The 22,640-nt window shown below is 40.1% G+C and overlaps 1 protein-coding gene across 1 annotated transcript in view; it reads left to right on the forward strand.

Moving 5' to 3' along the window:
• Positions 1-778: 778 nt before the first annotated feature.
• Positions 779-22,640, forward strand: part of MRPS28 (mitochondrial ribosomal protein S28) — a 75,204-nt gene continuing 53,342 nt past the window's right edge. The window contains exons 1-2 of the mRNA XM_009891959.1: positions 779-820; positions 5,579-5,760. Coding sequence (XP_009890261.1) covers positions 779-820; positions 5,579-5,760 — 224 coding nt within the window. The remainder of the gene's footprint in view (positions 821-5,578; positions 5,761-22,640) is intronic.

The raw sequence follows: 22,640 nt of genomic DNA on the forward strand, positions 1-22,640 counted from the left end.
TGTAACTAACTTGGGACAGAAAAATCTTTCTAGCCACGGATAACAGTGCCGAGGAAAACAAATTGGGCAGTTATGGAGGGTTGCATTCTTTACATGCTGCTTGATGTTAACATGTCATTTATCCCGTAATTGTAGCAGTCACATTACCAGTCTCCCATCTCTCTTCTCCATGTTTCATCGATACCTCTCACATTCCACCGTGCACACAACTTGCCTTTGCAAGCAAAAATAAAACACGTATCTAGGGTTTTAAAGACATGCTGCTCAGTGGGTGGGATAGGACCACCCTGCTTGTATAGTCCTAGGCTTTGCTCCAGAAATAGTATGTTACATTCCTCCATTGGAGTTACTTTGTTCATTTGGATCTTACTGGGGTTTAAATCTATGATTTTTTCCATTTCCTGGTTAATATCTATCATCTTGCAGAGTATTCTGTTATTGAAAGAGCTACTGTTCCTTATTGAACTATGTGCACAGAAAGTAAAAGGCATCCAAGTATTTGTGAAAAACTTTAAAACATAGAAGTTAGAAGGAAAATTAAAGAGGAGCGGGGGGGGAAAGCCTTTATACTTCAGGTTTTTGAAAAGAATATGCCCTTTGTGTTTCTGAATTTTGTAATATTCTCCATTTTTTTTTTCTACTTGACATGTTATTGATGCATTATCTGTCACAGCTGCATGGCCAACACTCCTTGAGAATCAGAAAAGTAGAGTGCTTGATACAGTATGTTTCCCTTTTATCTTACTGTCTCACTGGTGTTTTTTTTTGTAGTGCCACTATGGGGAATCCCATTAAGGAGATTCAGAAATCATCGAGGAAAGTACTCAAAATGTCATTAAATCTCTTTACACGCTTGAGATAAATTACTGTTTAATGAGATCTCCTTTAGGTTATGCAGAAGACTGGAGAAAATACTGTATTTTAGCTCACTCTGTTTCTGGACTTCCACAAAAGAATCCTTGATGTCAGTAACTAATGGACTCTCTTGAGGATTCTTGTATACGTAAATTAGATATTTGTGCTCTTGAGAAGTTCCTCTCCAGAAAGCAGAATAGAGAACACTACAGACTTGTAGACCTGTGATGGAATTCAAACAGGTTCACGGATGCTTCTTGGAAAACTGTACACAATGAAGAAAAGCCAAGGATTTATTTGTACGTTAGCATCTGTATCTTAGTGAGTTTAATCTCTGTTCTTGTAAGGAATGAGCACATCTGTTGGTGTGTAAAGATAGCATTTGTATGTCATGTATTTATTTCACAGGCAAGTTTGCATATGTGAGAATTTTCTATATCTGTGGGTTTTTTTCTGCAAGGGATATAAAGGAGAGGGATGTTATGAAAATGGTCCATTCTAGTTAATGGGTTGAAGGGATTGAGAGCCCCCCTGCCGAGAAGGACTTGTTGGTACTGGTGGATGAAAACCTCGACATGAGCCGACTGTGTGCACACACAGCCCAGCAAGCCAACTGTATCCTGGGTTGCATCATAGGAAGCATGGCCAGCAGGTGGAGGGAGGTGATTCTGCCCCTCTGCTCTGCTTTCACAAGACCCCACCTGGAGTACTGCGTCCAGCTCTGGAGCACAGGAAAGAAATGGACCTGTTGGAGTGGGTCCAGAGGAGGGCCATGAAAATGATCATAGGGCTGGAGCACCTCTCCTATGAGAACAGGCTGAGACAGTTGGGGTTGTTCAGGCTGGAGAAGGCTCCAGGGAAACTGTTTTGTGGCCTTTCATTACTTAAAGAGGGCTTATAAGAAAGACATGGACAGACTTTTTAGTAGGCCCTGTTGTGATAGGACAAGGGGTCATGGTTTTAAACTAAAAGAGTGTAGATTCAGACTAGGCTTAAGGAAGAAATTTTTTATTTTGAAGGTTGTGAAACACTGGCCCAGGTTGTCCAGAGAGGTGGTAGATGCCTCATCCCTGGAAACATTCAAGGTCAGGTTGGACGGGGTTCTGTGCAACCTGGTCTAGCGGAAGATGTCCCTGCTCATTGCAGGGGACGTTGGACTAGATGACCTTTAAAAGGCCCTTCTAACCCAAACTATTCCATCATTTTTAGGTGATAAAAACGGGAAATCCATAGGATGTTAGTGTACCCATCTTCATGATGTGGGTGTAATTTTTCTAAAGCAAAAAGTTTTTGGTTTAGCGTAGAGAGTCTACTGTGTGTGCCATTGTATGAAGGCAGCACGCATGAGGTAAATGCCATTTAACCAATGGAATTGCGAAGAGCCCAAGGAATTTACTGTGACTTTTATTATTGTTTAAAAAAAGCTCAGTGTGTTCAATAGCCATTACTAATGCCATCTTTCTAGATAACTTCAGAAAAACACCTTCAAACCAAACTCAGAAGTTCTCTTGATCCTGTCGACTAGTTCAATCTTTTTACAGATGATCTACATATAACAAAAGGCAGTTCAGTTTTGGGAAATGGATCATCTAGTGTAGTGTCTGATTCCACTAGCATTCATTAAATTAATCTAAACTGTAGGTGGACCTCCTCACATCCTGTTGAAATATGAAAACAAAGCTGCTCTTTACCTGAGACCTGAACTTAGCCGTGGAGTATCTTTGTGTTAGCCTACAAATGATAACATCTGCCTTTGTTTGTGATTTGGGTTTTCTTTTTTTTTTCTCTTTTTTTCCTAGACCATTTTTCTTATTAGTTTGCCTTGCTATGAAGGATAACTGAAAATAATCTGGGGTGAAATCATAATAGCCCTTATCATCCTGAGTTTGTATGTTGCTGTCCCATTCTTATCTTTGCCCTTATCTGTGGGTACGCTCGTGCTCTTGTTTGTTCAACTTGGACCTTTGGTGATCTAGTTTGGAAACTAAACCAACAGAAAACTACCTACAAGAAAGTAAATAGCTTTTGTTTGTTACATTCCTGAAACAGGCTTACTCCAGGTTAGGACATGTTTCAGTGGTGGCATAAGGGGACAGGAGTTCTGTCTGGGAGGGAGTGGAGAGGGCAGGATGAGGCATGGCAGTGCCAGCGTGGTTGGTATAAACACTTAGACCTGTGTCCTAAATTAAGAAGACTTGAAGAGTTTTTGGAGGACCTCAAAGATTTTTGTCAGATGTTTGGTCTTATAGATGGATTGGTAGGATGGTCTATTCCAAAGCACCAGTTTCTGAAAAGCCAGCATCTCTGCCAGTTAATGATACTGTGCTTGTGTCTAGTCTCTTCTGTATCATACGTGGTGCCCTTCTTTATTTATATTATGTGTATTTCTTAAGTCCCTGCAGGCATCCCCCATTGATAATATTAACTCTTACTTGGGACATTTGCTTTTGTATGTAGTACTCAGCTGCTCTGTCTGAGAGACTGAATGTCCACTGGAAATCCTCTGCTGTGAGTGTTCTTGCTGTGACTTCCTTGATGATTGTTTTCATTAGCATCATCTTCCTTAGACAAATGGAGTACGGTCAGGAGTGAAGGATGGCGAAATGGGATAACGCTGGTTAGGGAAGTAGGGGATTGAATGATCGACTCGGTGGATAGAGTGGTTGACTGAGGAGTTTTGTTGTATTTGACTGCTGTAACTTGGTGTTGAGTGACAAGGTATAACTAAGATGTATCATCTTTCAAAACAATTATTATGAGCATACAGGATGATGGAAAAGTGTTTCTTACTTCAGAGGGGCAAGCAGTTGAATTGCAAGAGAGATTTTACAAACTCTAGTGAGAAAGTCAGTGAAAGACCACTGAAGTTTGCACTTTGTTGTACCTCTATTTCCCTTAAAACAGGTTTTGGCATTTCAGTTTGAGGATTGATTTATAGTTTCCTGCCCAGACAGAGTAATTTTGAGGGGATGTTAATTTTTGATGTGTTTACTTTTAGCTTACAGCTTGTACATTGATTTAAAGTTGCATGTAGATTGCTGCTGCCCCCTCAATTCATATGATAAATCTCATTTAAGTACTTCCTCTTATTGCTTCCACTATTTTGCATTTATTCTTGGAGCACTTACAAATGCATCCCGTACAATTAATTTTCACCTACTTGAATTTAGACTGCATTGTGAAATTCAAACAATCCTATGTTTGGAATCTTATCTGGTATTAGCTTTCCTGTATAAAATCCTAGTGCTCTGTTTGTGGTTTACCATCCCCAGCTGCTTTCCTTTTTGTGGTGTGTGCATGCACGTGTGAGCGTGGTGCACTTTGCTTAGCCCTTGTCCTTGGGATGCTACATTTAATAGTTCCTGTTTCTGAAGCCGCAAATTTACCAGGTGTCACATCTCTGGCTTATGATTCCTGAGGCTGTGTCACGTCAGAACAACCCATGCTGTTTGTGCCTTCCAACAGAGCTGGAATTCAAAACTCTCTCTCTTGTTTTGACTTCCCCAAGAATAAGTTTCCAAATGTACAGGTGGAAAATTATAGTATTATTCTTTGGTGGTACAAAATATAGATGGATTTTCAGCATCCACTTGAAGTAGTCAATGGGAAAGTGCGTCGTTGAAGCCAAGAGATCTCTCAACCTTTAATTGTTTGTTTATTTTGTTCTGTTTAGTTCTTCTGCTGGCTTGAAAATCATCTGGAATCTTGCATGAAGTGATTATTATATCAGTTAATTACTGCTAAATGCAGGGGAAGATTAATAGGCTCTCTTTTTTTGAATCTGCTTATCCATTTATAAAATGATTTCCTTAGATTCACTTTCAGATTTTGAGTACATACTGCTTCCAAAATGCATCTCCCTTTTCATTCGTTACTGGCAAGAAGGCTTTTCTTACTAATTGTATTTCAAAGGCAGTAATCTTAAAAAGTGGTCAAATTTAGTGTATCAGGGAAAGCATATGTGAGAATCAGTCTTGCCTTGATTTAGCTGGCGATTTTCACCTAGCATATGATGAAAAGCCTGTGGTAGTCAGCTTTCTCAGATCACAGAACAGAGATGTCTCCATGAAGAAGAGCAGGATGATTTATCTCCTCCCATTTTCCCAAAGCTCTATGAGAAGAACCTGGCATTTTGTTTATTTAGTTACTGAATTCAAATACTTACTTTGATATTGTAGACTGAAAAATGAGAGAAGTGATGGTGCAAACTTTTGTAATGTGTTAGATCAGTCCTGTGCATGCTTTTTACTTTTGCTGCTTTGGCAAAAATGGTTTTGTTCTTTAAAATAAAGATTTAAGTGTTATTCATTATTAAATAGTTGCATGAATAGCTGCAAGGAACTTATTCTCTTTTGGTTTTCACTGAGTCGATAACAAAGAGATGAAATATGTTCTTTTCAGGAGTATCTCCTAATATTGGGAATGCATTTTTAAATCAGCTTGCCTAACCAGTAGTAGAACTGGCAGATGTTTTCAGAAGATGCAAAGTGTTATGATTTTGTGTGAGTGAATTAATGAAAGCTTTACCTTTAACGTGTGAAATGTTTTGGGTTGGAGATATGTACCAGATGCCTCCTTAGAAGTCTTACTAAAAATGCACTGGCCACATGAAGTCTTTACTTGTAATTTAGTGAATGAAACCTTTTTGTATGTTACAATTTTAATTTAATTCCTCCTTCACATAGTATGTTTTGTGAAAAAAAATTTTTTTTTCAATTTCTAGGTTCCTTCAGGGAAATCTGAATCCTTTGCATCCATGTTGAGATGCTCTCCTTTAATTCAGATGGGACCTGCCAAAGACAAAATTGCCATTGGTCGAATATTCCATGTTGTAGAAGATGATCTTTATATAGATTTTGGTGGCAAGTTTCACTGTGTGTGCAAAAGACCAGAAGTAGATGGAAAGTAAGTAATAAACTTACGGTAAGCAATTAACATGTGAATGACATACTGAAATGCTTAGCTAATGGGACTTCACCATCTTCTGGACTGCGCTTCCATAGTTCGTATGAATTGTATGGTTTAAATTACGGAAGTTAACATATTGTGCAGAATGAAAGTATGATCACAAACAGATCTGCGTAGCTCAGACATCATTTTCTTGAATGCAGATTTCTTTGCACTATTGCTGTCTACTTTATTGCAATTTATGGTGACCAAAGGAAGTTACTGAGTGTTTTGTCGCTGAGGAAAGGGAAAATCGTTATCATCCGAGTTGTTAAAACAAGCACTATTTATTGAAGTACTTGGGAGTTTTGTGATTGTGGAACTTTATTCCCATGTAAATTGTATGCCTCCTTAGGCAGGAACTATCTTTGCTGAATGCATGTGCATGAGGTGATGTCCTGGGGAGTTTACATATTATTTGACATAGTATTGTTCGTAATAGATGATCAGTGCTAAGGTTGTTGAATATTCCATATTGTAGAGAAGATTTTATATAGATTTTGGTGGCATGTTTCACTCTGTGTCCTGAACTAGAACAACTGTGGTGGAACTAGAACAGTTGTGCTGGGGAATGCTGTTGTTAGAACTAAAAGAAAAGGAAGCAATGAATGCTAGTGGAAGTAGCATTTATAAGCTTTCTAAACTGTCTTTAGAGCCTTATGATTATGTATTATTCAAAGATGTCTTGTCTATTTAATTTCTCTCCAGTTTGCTTTAAAACTTTGTTTTTTAATAGTAGGCAAAATGCCATGTTTTCGAATTCAGCACATCAGAATATTTTAGTCTGTCTCTTTTCCTTCTTTTTTTTTTTTCCTGAAGAGAGGAGAAGCATGTCTGTTAATCTCCAAGATCACTGTGTCTAAAACATTAAATACAATTCCTGTGATAAACAGTTCTGAAATAGTTGATTTTTTAAAAGAAAGATTTATTAGAAATAATTACACATTTGTTTGCAAGTTGGTGATAGTATTTTATCAGAGCATTTGTATACTGAACTTTTGACGGGTCTGTGACTTTCAAAGCAAATGTGACTGATGGCTCAGCGTAAACTGAGTCCTTTTTCCCTTCACATTTGGCAGCAAGCAAAGATTTTCTTAGTCTTTTGCTGCTGTTGTAGTGGCAAAGCCCTTGTCGCTCTTTGAGTCTTGCTAATTTTAAATTGAGATGAGCTTTTTCTTTCCCAATCCCATTCTTGCATGCTTGAGGAGTGTTTCTGTATTAATCTCAATCTATGGGTGGAGTTCAGATCGAAGCTCCCTGTTCTGCTGACCTAGCCTTCTGCCAGGCCCGCTCAACTTCCCCACGCACCCTGGGGAAGATGCTTCTAGAGCATTGGGGAGTTTGTCCTTACAGAGCAATGGTCTCTTCTGGACATCTTTTCATGTGAGGACAGCTCCTTGTGTGCCCCAAACAAGCCTACTGTCCTGAAACCCAGGAGTCTCTTCTGCCACTTGCCTTTCTCACCTTCCTTCAGAGTTTAAGCTTTGTCATTGGTGGTCACTGGAGCCGAGGCTGCCATCAGCTGCCACATTCCCAACCAGTTCTTTCTTGCCAGTGAGTAATGTAGCCAGCAGAAGACCTACCCTAGTTGGCCTCTCCTACACCTCTGGCAAAGAAATGTCACCAGGGAACTCGCTCTGGATTGCCTGCGCCCCTCCGTAACTGCTTGAGCAGACATCAGGACATCTGAAGTCCCCTGTGAGAATCAAGGCCTGCAGTTGTGAGGTGGTGTCTAGTTGGTTGAATACTTCATCCACTCCTCTTCCTGATCAGGCAACCTGTAGCAGGTATTCACCGTGACACTGTCTTTGTTGGTCTCCTCTCTGGTTCTGACCCATAGCTCTCCGCTGTCTCCTTGCATGGTTCATAGCAAGGCTCCACGCACTCACGTCCCTTTCTTGCTTCCTTTACCTTGTCCCATGTTTCCTTGCATGATTCCTCCCAGGTTTGGGGCGCAGGCAAGTTCATGCATTGTCTTCAAATCCCCAACTGTGATTGATTCACCTTGTGAATGCTGACCCTGCCGCTCGCCGTTTCCTTGTGTGGTGTTAATATCTCATTTTGCCATGGTGCTCTGGAGTACTTGGGTGGCAAGACAGATTGGAGGAAAGTAATGAACTATGTCTTCCTAAAAAAAGCTTGCAGGCAGGCAAGTGTCTTCCTGCTCCTTCCCTACTCTCATCTTTCTCCTAATGCTGTATGTCTTTTCTTCTGGTGCATGTTGTGGGGATACAGTGGGAAATGAGGCCCAAGGAAACTATTGTTGGAGCAGATGCTTTGGAGTGGGTCAGTTGTCCATTGAACACTGGGAGCATAAGCCCGGGGCTGAGACAATCAAGGCCAGTTGTATTTTTGGCTGCCTGTTGTAATGATAAAAGCAAGCAGATCTACATAAGGCTTGTTTACGCTTCCCTTTCACTGCTTTCGAGTGGGAGTAGAGAGAGGGGAAATTAAGAGCCAGGGCATTTTTTATGAAATAAAATTTGGAACTAGAGGCGATAGTCCACAAAATGATGCAGACAGCATGTACAACATTGAGGATATAGCGACAGTGGAAGTAGTAGTGTTGATAGACTATCTCTAGTGGACTTAGAGCAAATCCCCTAAATAAAAATATTTGCATAAGAAAATAAATAATTTAAATAAATCTTGCCACCTTTTTCCAATTCATTGTGTTTCTGGAATTGGAATTTCTAAAATTTATCTGAATTTACAAAAAGTTGCAGTCACAGGCAGTCTCTTGTTCTGTTGTGTAGCTTGTAGCTTGTCATAAGGTGCTGTGTCATATAACAGTTGTACCAATTAGTTTCTACCTGGGATTTGTAACATGAAATTTGCTAAGCACTGAATCAAAAATAACATGGAAAACTGCTATTTTAGCTAGCTGTGGATGTCATCAATAGCATTCAGGTGCTGCTGGGTTTGGACCTCCCTGCTTATTAAAAAGGAGTGGGAAGACTTATGCCTTTGCTTGTGCAATTGCTTTCATCTGCTTTCATGGTAAAGACAGCAGCTCATTGATTTACAGAGTACTTTGCCTTATCAAAACGAATACAGTCTTTTCATATGCTTGCCTCTTAGTCTAAGTGTGAAGGCTTAGAGTCTTTTGATGGACGCTGACTTCTCTTTGGAAGGCAATAACTGCTTTTGATCACCAGAATAAAGGTTAAACTAGTGCTAGAGTATCTGCTACCAAAGCCTGAATGTAACTGGGTAGAATTTGCAGTGTGTATTTGGATCTGTACCAGCTTACACTGGTGACTGCAGTAAGACTTTGTTACTGTTATCTTTGTTAATTGACTTGTTGACAAAAATGACTTTGTCACCATATTGTATGTGTGTGTGACCAGTAGAACTGTTTACTGTTTTGTTTGCAAAATGTTTATTGTTTGTCCCAAGGAAAAGAATGGGCATTTTAATTTACAGATAATAGATGACTTCTTGAAGACCATCAGTTCAGGACAGAAGAAACAGATTTAATCTTCAGACATGGAAATACCATTTTTATGAAGCCAGTCTTGACAGCATGGCACTTCTACATGTATTCTGATGCTGATCTTTGTTTTTAATGTATTGTCTTTTCAGGTATTTGGCAAATCCTCCAAAATATCAGTTTAGCATCTTTAAAGGAAAAAAAAAACCTCTCGCTATTTATGTAAGGAGGTGCCTTCATGAGGACATGGGCTTTTGATATTTCCTTGATCATTTGGCTTTTTTTCTCACCAGAACTCAACTATTTTCGTGATACTGTAATACAGTTTTCTGTTTCTTAATGTAATGTCCTTTGCTCTTTGAACGTGCTAGAAGTTACTTGAAAAGAAAGAAAAATCCTACAAGACGTTCTTGTCTGTAAAGCTTGTTCTCTTAAACAGCTCAGTCCTGATCCTAACAGTTGTGATCCCTTGGGATGTCCAAGTGAAAGACCCTGTAGTGCTACCACCATGTGGCCATAAGAAAGGATTCCACCCTCAAAGCTGTCTTGGGTAAAAGAGCAACTACAAAAAAAGGTGCCCCTCACTTGGAAATTTTTAAGTAGCTACGTAAATGCATTTTTCCATCAGTTCTTCTAAATTAAACTTTAACCTTTTAGTAAAAAAAAAAACCTAACAAGCAAACAAAACCATAAACTATTAGGTAAAAGAAACATTAAAGCAGTAATGATACAAAATTTAAATTGAATAAACATTTGAAGAACCTGCTAGCTGTTTTCTTTTGGGTTTCGCTGATTGTTTTCCTTCTTCCTATCGTCTTTGGGAGAGCTGTTTCATAGAATTGCAAAAAATATATTTCATTATTGGCATAGATGGTATTGAGATTGGAAGCAAGCATCAGCTTAGTTAGAGACCAAAGATATTGTTGGTCAAATCTCACTGTGGTCAGGCAAGGATGTATCTGGTTATAAATATCAACAGCATTTTGTTATTTGGGTTTTATTTAATGTGACTGGAGTATTTATTACACTTACGATTTCAATGTCTTATTTAATATGTGCTGTACTTATTTAATATATACTGTAATTAGTAAAAACATATTTCTTGATACACTTTGATTTAAATGCTGTATTAAATTTGTGGTTTATGTCAACAACATGTAGCAATTTGTAAAGCATCCAGAGTTTATACGGTTGGACTTGATGATCTTAAAGGTCCCTTCCAACCTAGACAATTCTGATTCTAAATGAGAAAAGGTCTGTAGGAAAGTAAGTGTACAGTAACTTCTCAGCTATTGGAAGAAAGTGGTGGGTTTTTTTTTCCTTTCTTTTAACATGCAGAAGAAACAAAGTCCTAAAGAGGAAAGTGTCTGTCTTAGATCTCCAAATGAGCAACAGCTGAATCCATGGCAAAAAGGTGCTGTTACAACCTGCTTCTGCCATTATCAGATGGAATTCCTAAGAAGCAGAAAATGTGGGAAGGGGTTGTGCTGACACTGCCTGTTGCATGGTCTGCACCTGTACTCTTAATGACCATTTCCCATCAAAAGCACAATGGCTTTCAGCAATTTTCTAAAATGTAGGATTGCGGGACCGGCTTCCAAAGAGGATTAAACTGCACCTCTCCATGCCAGTGTAATGAAGCTTTATTTTCAAAGACTGCTGTAACCCTCCAGCAACTCCAGTGTTATCAGGCTGTAGGATCAGAAAGACACTTCCTTTATGTTTGAGTGTGCAGCTGGTGCAGGGATTTCCAGTATATCCTGTGGCGATTTTACTTGACACCTTTTATACAGTGCATATTTGCCAAACTTAAATAGCAGAGAAGGGAAGAAATCATTTGATGCTGGTTGTGATTTAGAACATGACAGCTTAATGAGTATCATAAAATATTACCTAATGCTGTTTCTGTAAATTGGATCAAAATATTTACACTGTTTGAGTGGTTGCCAAGGTGAATTTTATTTGGGAAACATTTTAAATTCTCCTTTTGTTCTTTTTAAAAAATATTTTATAGATAAGGGCAGAATGGAATCAAATCAAAAATAATGTATATTTTTAGACTAGGTAATGTGAATAACGGTGGCTGTTTCCTAGCACATTCATTTTATTAAGACAGTCTTAAGTCAATAGTGATCGGTGAAATTATTTTAAAGATCTTGTAAGATTAAAAAAAAATCAATTTCTGAAAAAAAAAAAAAAGGTGCATGGAGAGAGATGCTCAGCGGGGGGGAGGATTTGAATGAGACACCATTTGGTTTAGTTCCAGTTTGTAGTTAACTACTGCATTTTGATGCCACGTGAATGTGCTTCTTGAACAATTAGTACATCTTTCAAGCAGGATGAGGTACCTCACACAAAGCTACCTCGCTCTCGGTGTGCGGCCAAGATACTTGCATGAGGGAAGATGTCAGTGTGTGGTAAATTCACCTGTTGCTTGCTGAACCCTAGTTTCCCCAACTGTCGTGTATGTAATGGTGCAAGATTACTATGGAAAGGTTTAGAGGGATGATGTTAAAGGCATAACCTTTCTAACTCTTCATTTTAAAAATAAATAAAGACCCAATAAAGAGACCCAGCACCCTTCTCCCTTCCCCAGGGTCTTTGCTCTTTCATTGCCAGAAGAATCACAAGTATCAATTTCCACTTAGCCTGGTGCCTGTGACTAACTGGGAGCAAAGTCTCTGAGCAGCAGTGTGGTCCACCCGTAGGATAGAGATCTGGTGGCAGTGGAGAGACTTCATGATGTTTTCCTCAGAGTATGTATTTCTTCCAGTCCTGTTCAATATATTCATCAATGATCTGGATGAAGGGATAGAGTGTAGGGTACTGCATCTGGGGAGGAATAACCCCATGCATCAGTACAGGTTGGGGGCTGACCTCCTGGAGAACAGCTCTGTGGAAAGGGACCTGGGAGTCCTGGTGGACAACAGGATGACCATGAGCCAGCAATGTGCCCTGGCGGCCAAGAAGGCCAATGGCATCCTGGGGTGCATCAAGAAGAGAGTGGCCAGCAGGTCGAGGGAGGGTATCCTCCCCCTCTACTCTGCCCTGGTGAGGCCGCATCTGGAGTACTGTGTCCAGTTCTGGGCTCCCCAGTTCAAGAAAGACAGGGATCTGCTTCAGAGGGTCCAGCAAAGGGCTACAAAGACAATTAGGGGATTAGACATCTTAACATGAATAGGAACTTCTTTACTTTGAGGGTAGTGGAGCACTGGCACAGGCTGCCCAGAGAGGTTGTGGAGTCTCCCACTCTGGAGACATTCAAAACCCGCCTGGACGCTGTCCTGTGCAACCTGCTGTAGGTGACCCTGCTCTGGTGGGGGGGTTGGACTAGATGATCTCCAGAGGTCCCTTCCAACCCTGACATTCTGTGATTCTTTACCCTGTACTGCTGCTGACTGGAGTAGGGCTGTTCTGGCAGCCTGGCACATACTACAGCTTTCATGTCAAACTTTGAATGTTGATGGAACTATTACAGCTGGAAAAAAAAAAAGCAGCTAATTAATGTGTTCTATAAAGGAAACATTTCTTGCTTCAGTAATGCTGATTTTAGTTTTAGATGTTTGTTTTTATAGTAGCCTACTTCCTTTTTACAGTCTGTTGCCAGCAAAATAGCATCTATCTGTAATGTGTAATTCTCAAGGGGAAAGAAGGAAATTGCTAAACAGCAGTACAAGTGATATCATAAATGATGCTTTTGCAAGTACAATTTTCAAACTTGTGCAGATGCAGAAAAAAACAGGTCATATGAAAAAGACTGAAAACTTATAGAAACTTAGTTATTTATTTTTTAATTATTACTAATGCATGTTGAAGGTACTGATAAAACACACAACGTGCTGGGCCGGTGTGCAAAATTGCTTTTCATTTCCATGGTGTAGTTCTTGCTTGGAACAGGCTCAAGGACTACTGAGGAAAGTTGTTTTAGCTCCTACTTTTGGTAAGCGAGGAGCATGAACACAGTAACTATACTAGTAGCATTTTCTCATTCTATTTATGTGTGCAAATTGTTGCTGTTAGCTCATTGGAATTGAATCGGTGGTTTCCTCCTTTGCTGTTTCCCTTCTTCTGTTGTAGTTTTCATTCCCAACAGATCAGTCTTTTTCTCACAAGTCTTTCTGGTAGTAACCACACTGTAGAAAAAAATCTTAAGGTGATGAAGAAAATGTGTAACCAGTCTCTTAGAGGGAACACATTATCTTCCTTCCTTCCGTCATCTTTGTCATCTTTTGCTGCCGTGGCCTTGTTCATGTGCTCTGTTGTTAACTATTTGTATCTCTTCCAGGATTGTCCTCTGTATTCTTTTTTCCAATACTGATTGCTAATATATATTTCAAATATAAATGTAATGTAGTTACATTTATAACATTACAGTTTTATATTGTTATATCTATTCAGTATTACATGTTAGTAAGCCTTTTTAGCTTTGTGTAGCTTTATTGCTCACCTTTTTACCAATGTTTTCCCACTGTACTGTTAGAATTTGCAGTTTGTGGTTTTAAGCACTCACTGCGTTTTACAGATGGCTGTATTGCAGCAGTACACGGTATGTTCCTTCTAATAAAGCTTCTGGAAAATGTTCTAAATAATTTTTTCTCATTTATACATAATTAAAGCAGAAATTGCATATCTTAATAAAATACCTATTAACACAATCTTATTTAGTAAGCATAAACACTTACCTGGCCTTTCACACAAAATTTGCTCTATTCTTTTGTCATCAGCTTTGATTATTTTTATTTGTTTTGTTTGCAAAGTATTTCTTGCCTATATAAAAAAAAAAAGTAATAGCATAAATAAGCAACCTGGGAGAAATTGGTAAGTTTATATGACAATGATTTCCTTTGTGCCTATAACTTGAAATGGTTTGAGTCCATCAGTGCCATGTTGCTGACTAATACATTTGTAATATTAAATAGCTATCTGAAATCAAAGCCACCTTCGTACTTCCCTGCTCCTTCCTCCCCCTCCTTAGCTTCCAAGTTGTCCTGCCTATCGGAGAAGCACCTACTTATTGGAGAGCAAAATTCCTCTGCATTTTAAAAGACAAACTTAGACTTTATTATTTTTGAATTGTTGAATAATTATGACCTGGTCAAATTTGGTGAAGTATAAAACAAAGTGTGCACACACACTTTCCTGAATCTTTTCCAGTTTGTGTCTTTTATGGAAAACATAACCAGACAGCCAGTCTCCAAACTATGAAAACCAGTCTCTTTCTGTGATTAAAATTACCAGAATGTCATGTTGAAATTCTCTGAGGACCAAGGTGGTTTGCACTAGTCATCAGCAAACTTGGGTCTTGGCGCTCTGGTCGGCCTTTGGTCTCAAACTTTGCCCAAATTCTAGGGAGAACTGGTAAGCAGGACTGATCTTGTTGTCCTGTTCCCACATACCAACATTGCAACTTAAAAAGGAAGCCTTATTGTTTATAGTGAAGAGGGCTAAATTCAAGGAGGTGGCATGAACTCCCTTTTCTACAAAGCTTCCATATAGTGCAATTCGCCGTTGCTCCGAGCCCAAACAATGCATGCGGTGCCACTCTGTCTGCTGTCAAACAATTTCAGCATGCCATTTTTTTTTTTAAAAAAAAAAAAAAAAGCATGCAGAATAGCTGTGTGATTGCAAACTTAATCTGTGTACTTCAGCAAATAACCTCTAACTTATTTATAGCAGCGTGCATTTTGGAAATTACAGGATTTTTATCCCCTATGGACATAGCTTATTATTTGCTTGGTTACTTTACAATTGTGACTGTTTTTGCCACCCACTGTATATCGTTCTTCAGTGGTTATTTTCAACCACAAATGGAGGTGTTGGCTTTTTGTGGTTCTGTAGCACACAAGACTATACTTCCAGAGTTCCCAGAGCCCAAAGTCTGTTTTTTTGGATGATACTGTAAATTTTTTGTCCCAGATAAATACTTTAGAGTTTAGGTAATGTAATAATAGCATGGGACAGGTGTTGGTTATCAAAAGTACAATTAATCCATATTAATGAGGCACCCTATACAGCATTCGGTATGGAGTGCACAGCAGAGACCTAGGATTGCAGCCACAGTGGCGCATGCGAACCTGCAACTTGCTTTTTCATCTTTGCTTTTACTTCTGTCATTAGTTTAAAGTAGAAGAGAGTTATGAAATCTGATGGCCTTTGGAGGAGGAAACCCCCCCCAAACTATAGCATTTACTGGTGAAAATTTGGTGTTAGCTCTGTCTTCCTAGGGTACTGTGATAAATGGGAGATGGAATATGCTGTATAAAATATCTTAGGAGAACAAAGCAGTCCATAGGTGGCCTGGAGCTTTTTTGGCAGTGTCAAGGTCTGTAAATACTCGTTAAGCCACACTTTTTCTCATATGTGGACGTGCACACATACACGATAGAAAAAAAAAAAAAAAAAAAGGCTTGGGAAAGACACTACTGCGTTGGAAGGTTTGAGTGTCATCTGTAGAAGATGAGGTGGGTTAACTCTCTTTTCCCTTAATTCAGGTATTGGATATAAAGAAGTGTAGAAACTAGAATTACAAACTCATGACTTGGAAGAAGAATTGGAGTTGTTTCTAGTATTTTGTTCTGATATTGATGAGAACAAGTGATTTGAATCTCTGTATGCAGCATATTTGGAAATTTATTCCCCACGCTGTGGAGAAAGCCTCATGGCTTGCATACAGGGAGGAGCTCTCTCACTTCACTATCTCTAGTAAAGTATAATTAATTACCTCAATAGCTGGAGAAGGCTACAGGAATTTCGGCCATTCCACATACAGAAGATGATGATTTTTAGTGAAAACCCTAATGCTCCTTAACATGTTTCACTGACTCTGGCTGACAGCGGATGAGGTAGGGACGTGCCAGTGCCAGGTATCTGGTACTCTTCAGGGGTACAGGGAACTGTACTTTACTGAACGGCAGAGCAAGGTGCAGATGTTTTTGCCTTTAAGTCTGGTCAGTTTGACCTGTTCCTGCAGCAGAGGTAAGGGCCAGGTGAAAACCAGCCTAGGTTACCGAAGCAGTATAACTGCTTTATTGGGTTGGGTGTAACTGCATTAAACCCTCTTGTTAGCATAATGAGTTGAGCTGCAGTGCTGTGCTGATGTGGCCTCCGACTTCACCTTGGGAGCCAGCTTGGTCTAAACTAGCTCATGGGCTCTGCATGGCAATCCACTGAGAGGTGTAGACTTGCCCAAAGACAGAAGCTATTTGGTTTCTAGGTTGAGAAACTGAATTAATGATGGTTTGGACCAAATGTGAATTATAAGTCTTCATATAACATAGATCTTACTCAGGAAAATTAATGCTATCATATAACCATGGAGTGGTAATTATTCATCCCTCTGGAATAGTTTCAGTAAGCAAGTCTGAGAAGGGAATTAACACAGCGAGGGGAACACTCTGCAGGTAATATATCAACCTCGAGCTTTTCAGAAGGCATGAGTCAAGCCTCCCACAAATCATGATATTCAAGGGCTTTTTTTCTGTATTTCTTTTTGGATTCTTCAGTCTTTGGGTTCACATCACTTTTTTTTTTTTGACTTGGCGGAATAGGATATTTTAATTAAACCAGTTCTTTTTAAAAGGCCGTTGAGCTTCTTGTGTAACGGTATAACTGCAAGAACCAAGACTTTGAGACACTAAATATCAGAAAGATATGATAAAATTGTTGTTATTAGCAAAGCTAGAGATGTTGTACAGAATTATTTCACCGATAATTCCTCTCAGACAGCTATATAATACTAACTCAAGCTGGAGTAACTAGCAGTGTACCCCAGGGGTCGATACTGGGTCCAGTCCTGTTTAGCATCTTCATTAATGACCTCAGTGATGGGACAGAGTATACCCTCAGCAAGTTTGCATAGACTACAAAACTCAGAGGAGTTGTGCTACTGTCCAGAGGGACCTTGACAGGCTGGTGAAATGGGCTGGTGGGAACCTTATGAAGTTCAACAAAGAGCAGTGCAAAGTCCTTCCCCTGGGGAGGTGCAACCTCAGGCACCAGTCTGGAAAGCAGCTTGGGAGAAAAAGCCTTGGGGGTCTTGGTAGACACCAAGCTGAACATGAGCCAGCAATGTGCCCTTGTGGCAAAGGCAGCGAATGGTGTCCTGGGCTGTATTAGACAAAGTAATGCCAGCAGGGGGAGGGAGGTGATCCTTTTCTTCGCTCGGCACTGGTGAGGCCAGACCAGGAGTTCTGTGTCCGGTTTGGGGCTTCCCAGGTCAAGAGACAATCCAGTGAAGAGTCCCTAAGATGATGAAGGGACTGGAGAACCTCTCCAACGAGGAAAGGCTGAGAGAGCTGGGTCTGTTCACCCTGGAGAAGAGAAGGCTCAGAGGGATCTTGTCAATGTGTATGCACACCTGAATGGAGGGTGCACAGAGCCAGGCTCTTTTCAGTGGTGCCCAGTGACAGGACAAGGGGCAATGGGCACACACTGAAGCACAGGAGGCTCCCTCAGAACATCAGGAAACTTTTTTTTTTACTGTGAGGGTGACTGAGCACTGGCACAGGTTGCCAGGGACGTTGCGGCATCTCCTTTGTTGGAGATACTTAAAAGCTGTCTGGACATGGTCTTGGGGGACCCTCCTTTGAGCTGGGAGGGGCTTTGACCAGGTGACTTCCAGAGGTGTTTTCTAACCTCTGCTGTTCCGAAATCCTAAGATGATAAGATCTATCTGCCTGACAGAAGGCAGTGGCCATTGAGGATTTAGTCACACAGTTGTAATTGCAGTCGGCTGTCTGCACAGAGGGATGGTTCATCAGAGGGAGGGGTGGATGTTGACTGCTGCTTGGAATAGGCCCAAAAGACTGGTAAAATTATTTCTGTTACTCCTACACACTGAACTCCTGACAGATGCTTTTCTTCCCCTGACGCTCTCTGTAACTCCTTGTCAGCCTATTTAGATGCTGTTATCCAGCCAGGGCACAAAAGCAGGTAAATGCCTACAAAGCAAGGTAAGGCTTTTAAGGCTGAGTTTCTGAGCTGTGTAGGGGATTCAGCTGCTTTTGCTGTCATTAGGCAGCTCAGCAAATCTGAATAAAAAGAAAAAAATGGTGTTCAGAGGCAAAAATAAATAACATTTTATTGCATGTCTGTTATTTAAGAGTAATTTATTTTCCTTTTCTCTTCTGCTCACTAATATGCGAACAAAAAGAACACGGTCATAGAATCATAGAATGGTTTAGGTTGGAAAGGACCTTGAAGATCGCTGAGTTCCAACCCCCCTGCCATGGGCAGGGACACCTCCCACTAGACCAGGTTGCTCAAAGCCCCATCCAGCCTGGCCTTGAACACCTCCAGGGATGGGGCACCCACAGCTTCTCTGGGCAACCTGTTCCAGTGCCTCACCACCCTCAGAGTGAAAAATTTCTTCCTAATGTCTTGCCACCTCTCTTTTTGTATGTGTGGAACTAGGATGCGAATAGCAATCATGTATAATTTTTGTATCAGATGTTTTGGAGGAAGAAGCAGAAGCAATAGAAGAACTAAAGTAACACTTAGGTTATATGTAATTGCCTTTACTGAGTAAGGAGCGTCTGGCAACACAGTCCCTCCTATTGTATTTGCTTGCCTGATTTTACTTAAATTTTCAAGATTAACTTTAAAATCCTAGGCAGGTATGGCTGTTACGCTGGAAGAACTGCAGCGTAAGTAGACTCACATATTTAAGAAGAAAAAACCAAAAAGTGTTACTCTTCTAAGAGTATTCAGTAGCTGTTAAAACTTGCCTTAATAAATTTTGGAGTCTGTGTGTGGTCACTGCTGCCATGGCTCTGTCAGCATTTTAGGCATCATAACAGCCAAGCAGGGATGCAGATGTCTGTTGCTTTGTGAACTTGCTGAACGTAGCCATGATTTATGGACACTGAAGCAGGATGAGAGTCAATCATGGAGCATTTTTTTTTATCAAAACCAAAGCTCTTTACTTTTTTCTTTTGTGATAGCTGTCAAGAGAGGCAAATTTTCTATTTTCTTGTTTTAGCATTTTACAACAATTTATTTCTTATCTAAAGAACTGAAAATCCAGCCACCCAGCTTGGAAGAAAAAATCCGCACCACCCCCTTCCTTTCCCCAGCCCTCCAAATCCTAAAGGGATTGTTCTGAAAAATACTGAAGCTATATTTTAAATGATCTGCTTTGAGACTTGGCAGGCTCTGATGACATGGAAAAGCGCACATAATGTGGTCACACTGCATGAGCACGTACCCACTTAACCGAGAAATTGAGATACGACTCTAAAGGCAGGGAAATAACCATTGGGTACAATGAAAAATGCCTATCGCTTATTAGTAGTTGGTTCCTTCCCATTAGTAGGGTAAGAGGAAAAGGGCTTAAGCAATTTTTCTTTGATTAATGATTTTTATTAGAAGGAATTTAAGGATTGCTTACTTGTTCTGTGTGAAACCTTTTGTTCTTTATTTTCAGAGTAGTTAGCAGGTTCTTCCAAAGGCAATGAGATCTTATGAACCAGTTTCACGGTTCGTATAAACCTATATAAAGCATGTCTTTATAGAAATGCACAGTGCACGTGTTTAACCATTCTAAAACCTTCTATAAGTAATAGAGTGTTAATTTTAAAATTTTAAATATTTAAACTATCACCTTCTACAACATGAAATCCCAATCAAACTTTTCAGGTCTTTTCCATACATCATAAGGAAATGTAAGTAGCATAAAAGTTTAATCTATTTGCAATTTGTACTCATTAACTTAAAGTATTCAGGTAGAGATCTTAATCTGAGCAGTAATTATAAATGGATTGCTAATCTGTCCTCCACTGAGGGTGTTCAGTTACTTCTTTTCCTATGACTTTATACATTTGAAATTACCTAAAAGTGTTTTAATCTTTCAGATCGAGTAGTGCCTGCTCCCCTTCACTCATCTTTGGGTCCCCAGTGCCAAACCAGTCTACTTACCGCCTAAATACTAGATTTTGCTCCCTCCGAAGCCTTTCAAGACTGTTCTTGGCAGCTGGCTTGACAGGGTGGCTGGAGACGAGACTGAAATGCGTTCTGCTTCCTCCAGACAGAGCTCGGTAAACAAACTGCTGTCCTCTGCTTGGCAGGAGGCAGGGCTGCCGCTGCTGCCAGCCTGGGGGGGGGATGCAGAGCGGTGCTGATGCGTGGCAGCAAATACAATATCCCTTTCTGGGCCTTTCGGTGACTTGACTCACACGTTGCTGTGATGTGAAGGTTTGTGAAATACTCCTTTGCTTCTGCAAGATGTATGAAGAGTATGCTAAGCTTTGGCCTGGTGTACGCGCCAGTGGTGCATCTAGCTAAAACTAAATTACAGTAAGCCAGTGGAAAGGAAGAATGTATGGCCAGAGTAGGTTAGGCTGGGTTTGACTTACTAAGCAGTGATTAAAGCTTAAATAAAAATAAAAAAAGTTTTGCAGTGATTTAGGATCACTCTGTTGAAAGAATTGGTGGAGCAGAGTTTATTTCTCCATTTTCTTCTTCTCTCATCGTAGGGCAAACTTGAAAAGTCTTTCTCTTCTGAGAATTTCCCATTCATTATAAAAAAAACCCCAAATGCTAGATGTTAATTTTTCTAGCTGCTTTGATCAACCTGTAGATCTATGAGTATTCCTGTGGCAGGGTTTGTAATAACTCTAATAGTAGTTGAAAGGTGAGGATTTTCATCCTTAATAGTGAACTAAAAACTGTCCATTCAGGATTGTGATTGATCAGGTCCTTGGTAGGCTTGCAGGCATGCTTTGGCGTTCCTGCAAATGTTTACTGACTTTACATACTCAGAGCCAGTATGCTCAAGTGCAGTCATATGTCTTACAGCTAGTGTTCAAAGCAGGCAGGCCTGCTTTATTTAAATAAGGCTGTATGTAGTTATAAAAAGTGGAAATTCTTGTGCCGTTTTAAAATAAAGTATCTGAGAATAAGGTGATGGTCTACACGTATCTTCCAGGTTTCTCGCTCACAACTTGTTTGCCAATAGTGGAAGTCATGGCTTCAGACTCCCAAAATCTTTATGACTAGCTCACACATAATGAAACTTCCAATTTGTGGGACTGATTATTTATTTATTTTTTTTAGTATTTTGGGGCTTTCTTCTGTAGATGGCTAATGTAATAACAACATTCCAGTATGCTGAGCTTAAAAAATGAAATTGAAAGAGCAGTGGAAAGCACGCTAATACTATCTTGGCTGTTAGTGATAAAGTGAACAATGTTCTTTGTGTTCCGTTCATGGAAATCCAGGGATTTGTTTAATTTAAAATGCAATTTTCTTCTCCCCCCCCCCTCACCCCTTTTTTTTTTTTAACCAATTCTCAGTTGTAAAACATGTTAAACAGTTCTTTCACTTCAACTTTATCGGGTATGACTTTATCTGTAGTATAGTCCGCATGATTTAAAGCAGTTGCTAACTCCCTTATTAGCTTCATGCTAATCATTCTAAAGTCTAAATACCTTTTGCAAGCAAAGACTTCACTCCTAGGAATAATGTATAGATATATTGTTTTATACTCTAGTATATGAAGCAGGTGAAGGTAACAGTTGGACGTTGTGCTAAAGGGCTACTTTTGTTTCTGAAACATGCTTGTAAGGATGGTAATGTAAATAACAGAAGTACAGTTTCCATAAAGGGAAAGATGACAACAATAATAATTTGAAGAGTAGCAGTAATCTATATGAAGTGTTTTTCTCACTCTACTAATAGGTAAGTATTATACAGGTGCATATGCAGTATGTGTATGGTAAATTTTCCCTGACCCTTTATTTGCACAATCTAAATGTTTTGTGTGAAATACAGATGTGTAACTATGGTTGTCTTTTGTTACTCTTCTCGGTTCCTTTAAAAGCCTTTGTAGTGGGGATTTAAAATGATGACTACCTTGTTGTCATCTTCGATTTACCTTTTGAAGGGATGTGTTATAATTCCATGTGCCACACACAGTTTTTCTTCTTGGTCAAAGCTGCAGCCGTGAATTGTGTCATGGTGGGGAGGGAAGGGGTGGGGATGGTGTGTGTGTGGGGGGCACACCGCTGTGGTTTTGTTTTTGAGGGAGATAAAATATGTTACTTAAAGCTGCCACGGTGTCGTCGCGCGCAGGCTGCTTCGCCCGGGGCCGGGAGCGAGCAGCGTGCTGCCAAGCGGAGCCATTCTTCCGCCTTCACTTCCTCGGCTCTTTAGCCCCCATTGAGCGGCGAACAGTGGCGGGGGACAAAAGCTGTATACACTGTACAAACAGAGCACCAAAGCGGCAGTACACTGACTCATTCTTCGCTCTGTGTGAGAACTGAGGGGGACTCTATTCACCGCCTTTGTGCCGGTGTCTGTCAACAGCGCTGTTTGAGGCCAGCCCCATTGTGCCGGCCAATGTTTCTTATTGACCCGAGTCTGTGCCCGCAATGTTCCCAGGGTCGAAGTTGCGAGCGAGAGAATGTTT

This window comes from Charadrius vociferus, unplaced genomic scaffold (genome assembly GCF_000708025.1).
Source record: "Charadrius vociferus isolate BGI_N301 unplaced genomic scaffold, ASM70802v2 scaffold15, whole genome shotgun sequence".
Lineage (NCBI taxonomy): Eukaryota > Metazoa > Chordata > Aves > Charadriiformes > Charadriidae > Charadrius > Charadrius vociferus.